Source organism: Pediculus humanus, genomic scaffold (genome assembly GCF_000006295.1).
Source record: "Pediculus humanus corporis 1103172107668 genomic scaffold, whole genome shotgun sequence".
Classification (NCBI taxonomy): Eukaryota; Metazoa; Arthropoda; class Insecta; order Psocodea; family Pediculidae; genus Pediculus; species Pediculus humanus.
The window spans coordinates 21,097-30,023 of NW_002987277.1; the positions used below are offsets into that span (position 1 = coordinate 21,097).

General features: G+C 29.2%; 2 protein-coding genes across 2 annotated transcripts; one reads left to right on the top strand and one right to left on the bottom strand.

Moving 5' to 3' along the window:
- Window positions 1–853: 853 nt before the first annotated feature.
- Phum_PHUM289200 (tgf-beta resistance-associated protein trag, putative) lies at window positions 854–4,645 on the bottom strand (the record flags this gene model as incomplete). The annotated part of the gene is made up of 4 exons (XM_002426957.1): window positions 854–1,789; window positions 1,838–2,312; window positions 2,409–3,507; window positions 3,556–4,645. 4 exons carry the CDS (start codon window positions 4,643–4,645, stop codon window positions 854–856), a joined length of 3,600 nt encoding a protein of 1,199 aa, XP_002427002.1.
- Window positions 4,646–5,427: 782 nt separating this feature from the next.
- On the top strand, window positions 5,428–7,179 carry Phum_PHUM289210 (AP-2 complex subunit mu-1, putative; the record flags this gene model as incomplete). The annotated part of the gene is made up of 6 exons (XM_002426958.1): window positions 5,428–5,604; window positions 5,688–5,850; window positions 5,930–6,148; window positions 6,228–6,498; window positions 6,598–6,831; window positions 6,933–7,179. The coding sequence occupies 6 exons, from the start codon at window positions 5,428–5,430 to the stop codon at window positions 7,177–7,179; spliced, it is 1,311 nt and encodes a 436-aa protein (XP_002427003.1).
- Between the last annotated feature and the right edge of the window lie 1,748 nt (window positions 7,180–8,927).

Here is an 8,927-nt window from a genome sequence, read left to right on the forward strand (position 1 = left end):
ACCACCATCATCATCATCATCACCACTACCACCACCATCATAATCATCATCATCCTCACCATCATCATCATCACCACCACCACCACCATCATCATCATCATCACCACTACCACCACCACCACCATCATAATCATCATCATCCTCACCATCATCATCATCATCATCATCATCATCTTCCTCTTTTCACATCACCTCATTCTTCTTCACTATTTCAACATTTATACAAACATCTCTCTCTAATTTTTTTCTGTTTGTTTTTCTTTCCAGAAACTCCATTTCCGGAAAATTCATCATCCCTTAGATAAATAATTTAATATAATAAATACGAGAAAGGAATCAATCAATCATCCGTTCGAAATAAAAAAAATTATTAATAATCGTAAGTCAATTATTTATTTATTTTTTATTTTTAAATAATCAATAATAAATATTATTTTTTTTACTATATATATATATAATCAATAAAATTTTTAATAACATCAATTAATAATAAATATTTTTACACATAAACATAATCGATATAAATTAAACAACATTTTAAATAGTTAAAAAAATATATAATTAACAAAACGTTTATAAAAAATAATAATAATAATAATAATACATTTCGAAAAACATTACATAACTCATATTATTAACATTATTATTAATTTTTTTTAAGGTACGATCGTGACAACATCATCACCGGAAAACCCCATCCCAACCTTTGACTCATAGGACAAACAACCATTCGAATTATTTATTTGGGAAAAAACCTCAGATACGTATAAATAAGGAAAAAAATGAGAGAGAAAAACAACAAAAATGGCGGTGGTTCAAATCTTACAAAAAAAAAAAAAAGGAAATCAATCAATCACATGTGAAAAATCGTTTCCGTTCCGTCGCAAAGACTCAATGATATCGATTTATTATCGATCCAAATCAATTGTGCTATTTCAAAATGATTTTTTATTTCTTCGTCGTGTATTCGGTAAGTTTCGAAACTTTTCAACATTTTTATTTGTATTTGTCCCAAACCGAAAATGCCCGTCAAAACTTGCCAGAGCGTCAAACGATTTTCGTAAAAGCTATACGATGCCACGTGTTTTCCATCGTCGGAAAATTTTATCGCGCTTATCGAGTCTTTGTGTGCCGTCGCGGAAAGGATTTTTTTCGATTTTAAATCGTGTATGACTATCGAACCCGTACTCAATCCGACGGCTATTTTTTGTCCGTTCAAACAATGATGTACCTGACGAAATTTTTTCATAATCGGTATCATGTCGCTCAGGTTTTCCCGTTTGAAATGACTCAAATCGATGCAGTAAACGAATATCGAAATGACTTCGTTTAAATAAAGCAACATTATGTAGGGAGTTTTTTCCAATAGGAAAACAATTACGGATAAAATTTCCGCTTTTGAATTTTCTATTGCGAAATTATCGTCGCCGCCGCCGCCGCCGCCATTTTTATTTCCGCTCGAAGGTTTCATTCGAGTCATTTCCGTCGTGAGACATTTTATGAAAGCCGACGTTCTTGCGAGAGCTATGGCTTTGAGTGCGTCGTGTGCCGTGAGACAAATTCCAAACGGTCTGTTGTTAAATTCGTAACTGTTTTTCAACATGTTCGTGCATATTTCGAAAAAAACGGGTAAAATTTTTTCCATTTTTAAAAATTGCTCCCACAATATGTATCCGCGTCCGATGAAATCTATGGCGATATCACGCAATTCGTTAAAACATTGTCTATCGTTGTTCGACATCAGGAGCAAATACACGAACGATGCACACGTTTGATAAACGTAATTTTCCTGACACGATAATAAAAAATTTGATTTAAATTTTAAATCCGATCCTACGGAACCGAAAAGTATGAGTGCAACGATCGAATGATTCACGTCGTCCAAATCATCTTTGTCCGGAATTTTTGTTTTGGATGAAAATTTAAAATGCGGTAAATATTTAAACCAAAATTTTAACAAATCCACGTGATCTTCTTTCTGAAGCAAAGAACTCAAATAAATGGGTAATAATTTTCTAGAAACTTTACGTATGTGATAACTACTGCTGCACCAACCCCTAACCAATACGTCGATCCTGGGTTTCGTCACGTTGTAACCGTTATCGACATTCATGCACACGTGTTCGTAAAATTCGTACAATTTTTCCCACGTGTCATCATCGTTTTCTTCTTTGTCTCCCTCTTGACCGTTCGATATTTTAACGAGAGAAATCGATTTCAACAAGCTCGATAATGCGGTCATTATCAAACAAGTCGTGGCTAACACGCTGGAACTCAGTTGATAAACACTTTTGCAATTCGATAGGAATAAACTGTATTTTCCTGGAAACGATGATGATATTCCAGGTATTAAAAATCTATTGGGTTTAATGAGACCTAAATAATTTATTAAAAAATTATCGATGGACGGATCGAGATCCCAAACGTGAAAAGAAGACAAAACGAATCGAAGAATTTTAAACATTGAATTCAACGAGAGCAAACAATCGTTTTCATCATTTCCGGTTTCCCCGTCGTATTTTATTACGGACATCATTTTATTATTATTATCAAATGATTTTGATCCGTTTTGATTGAGAATCAAAGCGTCGTCGGATTTAATATTTTCCAATGGTTTACTCGCATTATTTTTCGTCGAATCCGGATTCAGCATTTGTGTTAATAAATATAATTTTGCGTCGTCGTCGTCGCAACAATTTTCGACGCGTCGCTCATTATGAGTATTTTGATCGGAAATTATTTTCGTAAATAAATTATCGATATTGCATAGGAAAACGTGACTCTCGGATTTTTTACTCGTTAAAAAACCGTTCATTTTAAATAGGCATGTGGAGGACGTTTCAACGTTGTCACCGGTTATTTCGTAAAAATCCCTGCGTAAGGAATTTTTTCTTTTCACTCCTCCATCGTCGGTGTAAAAATTAAAAAGAGCGGCGGGAGGGTTACAAATGTTTTTTTCGTTGCAAGCAAAAATGACTTCTTGAGCGATGACGCCATTTAAAACCCTGTCCAAAATACCAGTTTCCGTTTCCCACACGAAAACCGTACCATCGAAACATTCGACGATTAGAAACCCGTCCAACGGCTTCCAGTTAATCGTAACAACGGGAAACATGTGGCTCGACGTTAAAATAACGCATCTTTTGTCAGTCAGATTTAAAATTGCCACAGAATGATCTGATGAAATACTGCAAATGCTTTGTTTTATTTTAGGACTGCACGTTACGGGCGGTATGATCAACCTCAAAATTTCTCCGCTTTGTACGCAAAATCTGTGAAGGAGTTCCAATTTGAAAACATCCCACAAACAAACGGAAAAATCAGAGCTTCCGCTAACAACGTGAGCTTTATCGTAATGAGAATATTTAGAATGAGGATGAATCAAACAATTAACTTTACCTTTATGACCTGACAATATGTTATAGGATGGTTTATCAAAAGAATAAAAACTGTAGGACATCATTGATTGCACAGCAGGCAAAATTAATATATTACCTTCTAAGCAGCCTAAAAAAAATTTATCTAATTCTAAAATGTAAATGGAACAAGTTATACTACTGCAACTTGCAATGTTATCAAAAAAGCCCTTTTTGACGGTACTCCAATTATCGCTAAGTGCAGTCGACAACACAGGTTTAACAGAAGAAAAATTTGATACATTGTCAAAACTGGAGTAAGTCCAAATGTTTATTTGTCCATATGAATCACCCCTAAAAAAGTATATTTCTCTGTTTTTATTTTCCAAAACAGTCATGGCAGGATTAAACAATGTTTTTAAATAAAAATCATCTAAAAATACTGTTTTTAAATGAGGTCGAGTATTATTATTTTCAGAATATATGTAAAATTTTCCACAATCAGTCCAAATAACAATGTTAGAATTACAATAATTTCCACCTAAAAGTTTTTCATTATCAACAATATTATTAATTTTATACAAACAATTAAAATATTCAGAATCGAATATACACCAATATTTAATAGTGACAATTAATAAGTTTTTTCTATTAAAATTATATTTTAAATCGATAACATTTTCAATAGGCAAATTGTTTGATTGAATTTCTTGATGTAATTTATTTATGCTATCATCTACTGTCCATAATTTAAGGCAGCCTTTTGCTGTGATACCTGCAACTATCATATTTTCTTTATTCTCAGATGATATAACGTGAAAGTTAGTTATCCAACAACCATTGGATTCGCTAAATAAACAACTAATTTTTTGTAGCGTAAACGACTGATATATAAAAATTTCAGAATAATCACCACAGGTAAAAACTAAATCATCAGTATTTTTATTTGCTTTATATAGCTGTATGTTTTTATGAATGTGTAATGAGTTTTTTGCAATTTCACAGAAACCATCCTCTAAATGCCATCTGCACATTTCTCCACTTTCAGAACAGCTAATTACAAATTCATTTGTGCTTACCATACATGAAACGGAATTTTCGTGTCCAATCAAAATATTTTTAGGGTAAATTTTTTTCTTTGCAACATTCAAGTTCCACAAACAAAGTTGTCCTGTCCAGCTACCAGTAATTAAATTTTTTAAATTAGGAGATACGCTAATGGACGACACACGAAAACTAGGTCCCGAGCCACTCCACAAAGTGATTGGAACGATTATAGACGAATTCATGTTGTATACTAAATAAAAGTTTGACTTTTTCCTTACATTATTTTATAATTGACTTTGTTTACACGTTAACCATTTAACGTTGCACGAAAGTGGAAACAGATAAATCTAAACTTTCAAAATACACGTTACTTCGGTACTTAATTTGAAGCAACCTCTATGACACTGGCTGACCTGTCAGTGAAGTCGAGTTCTACATTTGTTTCCTTGTAAATTTCAATTATGGGGGCGTAAGGATCATAAATTAAATTTTTTCATTAGATTATTTTTATTATACTTATCGCTTTTATAAGTAAGTTTTTTATTTTCTAAATTTAGTAATGCTTAAATGTTTTTTTTCTATTTTTTGCAAGTTCTTTTCATGCGCCGCTAAGGATAGCTTACTACTTCAGCCATGATTTTTTTTTTGACATTAAATTCATTATTTAAAATTAATTTTTTTTAAATCGAACTTGTAAAATAATGAATTTTTTTTATTTTAAAAAATCTTAAGATTTAATTTTATTAAATTGAGTGGTTTTTTTTCTTCGAAATTCATAAATTGATAAGCGTGCCCCTCCTCTTTAGAATTTAGTCATATCCGTTTTAATCAATCAAAAAAATTATTATATTTTTTTTCTCATAAACTATTTATTAAATAACACAAAGTAAAGTTTTTAAAAATCTATGAAAATTACAGAAATGATAGAATAAATAATTTTACTGTTTCAAATATAAAAATATATAAATTATATTTAAATTTCATAGAATCAATAAATTTTATTTTAGGCTGAGTAAGTATAATCATGATCGGAGGATTGTTTGTGTATAATCACAAGGGAGAAGTTCTCATTTCTCGAGTGTATAGGGATGACATTGGAAGAAATGCTGTCGATGCTTTTCGAGTGAATGTGATACATGCCAGACAACAAGTAAGAAGTCCAGTTACAAACATTGCCAGAACTTCTTTCTTTCACATAAAGGTATTTAAATTAAAAATCTCCTTTTTTAGTTTTTAGTCTGAAACATTATCAACATTTTTAATGCATGATATGATTTATTTCAGAGAGCTAACATTTGGCTTGCTGCAGTGACCAAACAAAATGTGAATGCAGCTTTGGTATTTGAATTTCTATTGAAGATAATCGATTTGATGCAATCTTATTTTGGAAAAATTTCAGAAGAAAATATTAAAAATAATTTTGTATTGATTTATGAACTGTTAGATGGTACATAAATTTTTTTAATCAATTTTTTAAAATTGTCTGATATTTTATACAGATGATATATATTTTTCTTTTTTAATAGAAATATTAGATTTTGGTTATCCTCAAAACTCGGACACTGGCGTTTTAAAAACATTCATTACTCAAACTGGTATTAAATCTCAAACAAAAGAAGAACAAGCTCAGATCACATCTCAGGTTACTGGTCAAATCGGATGGAGAAGAGAGGGAATAAAATATCGCAGAAATGAATTATTTTTGGATGTTTTGGAATATGTCAACTTGCTTATGAGTCCTCAGGGTAAGAAAATAGAAAAAATCCTTAAGGATATGAATTAAAAATTAAAAATAAGGTACAAAGAAATTTTATATTTTTTCAGGACAAGTTTTATCAGCACATGTCGCAGGTAAAGTTGTCATGAAGTCTTATTTGTCTGGAATGCCGGAATGCAAATTTGGTATAAATGATAAAATAGTCATGGAAGCAAAGGGGAAAAGCGTCGGAGGAAATTCGGAAGAAGCAACAAGATCTGGAAAACCCGTGGTCGTCATTGACGACTGTCAATTTCATCAATGCGTTAAATTATCAAAATTTGAAACTGAACATTCCATCAGCTTTATTCCACCTGATGGCGAATTTGAACTCATGAGGTAAATAATAATAATAATAATAATAATAATAATAAATTAATTTTTATTATTTTTTTTTTGCATAAAGTTCTAGTAAAAAAAAAAAAATATTTTTTGCAGATATAGAACAACCAAAGACATTTCACTTCCGTTTCGTGTGATTCCATTGGTGAGAGAAGTCGGAAGAACAAAAATGGAAGTTAAAGTCGTTTTAAAATCAAATTTCAAGCCATCTCTTTTGGGTCAAAAAATTGAAGTTAAAATTCCGACTCCGTTAAACACATCCGGAGTTCAATTGATTTGTTTGAAAGGGAAAGCCAAATATAAAGCTTCGGAAAATGCCATCGTTTGGAAGTGAGTGTTATTAGTTTTAAACCCTTTCTCCCTTCCCCTCTCCCTCTCTCCTTCTCCAAAAAAAAAAAAAACATCCAATGAATTTTATATTATTATTACAGAATCAAAAGGATTGCTGGAATGAAAGAAACTCAATTATCAGCCGAAATAGAACTTTTGGAAACGGACACTAAGAAAAAATGGACGAGACCACCGATATCGATGAATTTCGAGGTGCCATTTGCACCCTCCGGTTTCAAAGTTCGATACCTAAAAGTTTTCGAACCCAAATTGAATTATTCCGATCACGACGTCATCAAATGGGTTCGATATATCGGACGATCCGGTTTATACGAAACACGTTGTTAATTATCATAAACAATCGATTTACTTTTTATCGTTGTTTGCCGCCTGGCTTTTTGTTTTTTTTTTTTTTTTTTTTTTTTTTGCCTCTTTTCTCTGAATCAAATAATTTTAAAAAAAAATCTCTTTATTTACAAACTTGTAGATATTCTCATAAGTTGAAAATCAAAAGAGCTACTGAATTTTTTTTTGCTCTTTATCCATTTTTTTTTGTTTTTATACGAAAATATTTAATTAATAGATTCGTATCGTAGTTGTTAAAACTTATCATTATTATTATTATTTATAATTATCAATTATTATTATTTTTGGATATATTTATCATGCGAATACATATAAATGAAATAATAAAATTGTTTAGCTTAAAATAAATCGTGATTATTAATATTATTATCATCATCATCATCGTTATGAGAAAAAAATGTAGTTTTTTTTTTTTTTTTTTTTAAACAAAAGTTTCTCAAATTAAATAATATATATTTGATTAATTATGTACTCTTTGAAATGAAATAAATAAATAAATAAATAATGTAAAGAGAAATAAATAAATAAATAAAGAATAGTAATAATAAATGTTTAATAATATTTGTTGTTGTTGTTGTTTATTTTCCTTTATTTTATTGTTATTTGTTTGTTATTTAAAATTATTTAATTAAAATATCGAAATTTTGATTTTGTTTTATTTATTTGAAATGAAATGAAGAAAGAAAAATAAGGAAAATAAAGAAAAGAAAAGAAAAAAATTTTTTTTTTTTTTTTCCTTAGATGGCACTCCCAAATTTGCACGTGTCAATTACGCGGGTTTTTATGCGCAGACGCCATTTTTGTTGGCGGTTTTTCGTAGTCAGTTGATGTCGTATTGTCGGTTCGTGTAAAGGTTATAATTTTTATCTTTACCTTAATTTTTTCTGTTTTTGTAATAAAGTGTTTGTGCGTGCGTGTTCGTGATTTATTTTAATTAAATATATATAATTTAAAAAGTAAGAAAAGAAAAAAAAACCGTGCGGATTAATTAATTAATTAATTGTCTTATGTGTTTATAATTCATCATCATATGTCAAAATGAATTCACTAATTAAAATTAACGTAAAAAATTTTAATTATTATTATTATTGTTGTTGTGCATAAAAAAAAAGAAGAAAGAAAAGAAAAGAAATTCAATTTTTTAATACGATTGGTAAATATTATTATTATTATTATTTCGTTTGTATGTTTGTATGTTGTTTGTTTATTATTCCATCACACATTGATTTATGTTATTAATTACAAAAAAAAAAAAAAAAAAAACGATTAATTTTTATCGATTTATGGCTTTTATTATTATTATTATTATTATTAATAATTTGAAAATAATATTTTTTTTTAATGAAAAAATCTTTCTATCGATTATCGATATTTTTTATATCGATCAAATTTTAATTTTTGTATTTAACGGATTAAAAAAAAAAAATAAAAAAAAAAAGCCAACCTTGAAAAAAAAAAAAAAAGAAACCCGTGAAAAATTTTTTTAAAAACAATCGTGTCATTAGTAAAAAAAAAAAAAATCAATTTTTATTTATTTTTTTTTTTTAATACAATTTATTTCAAGGTATTCGACAAAAAAAAAAAAAAAAAAAAAAAAAAAAAAAAACGGGGAAAATTCCCCCGGGAAACAAAGGACCCAACCCATTATTATTATTATTATTACCTTTTTTTTTCCCATTATTATTATTATTATTATTATTATAATTATTATTATTATTATTATTATAAAG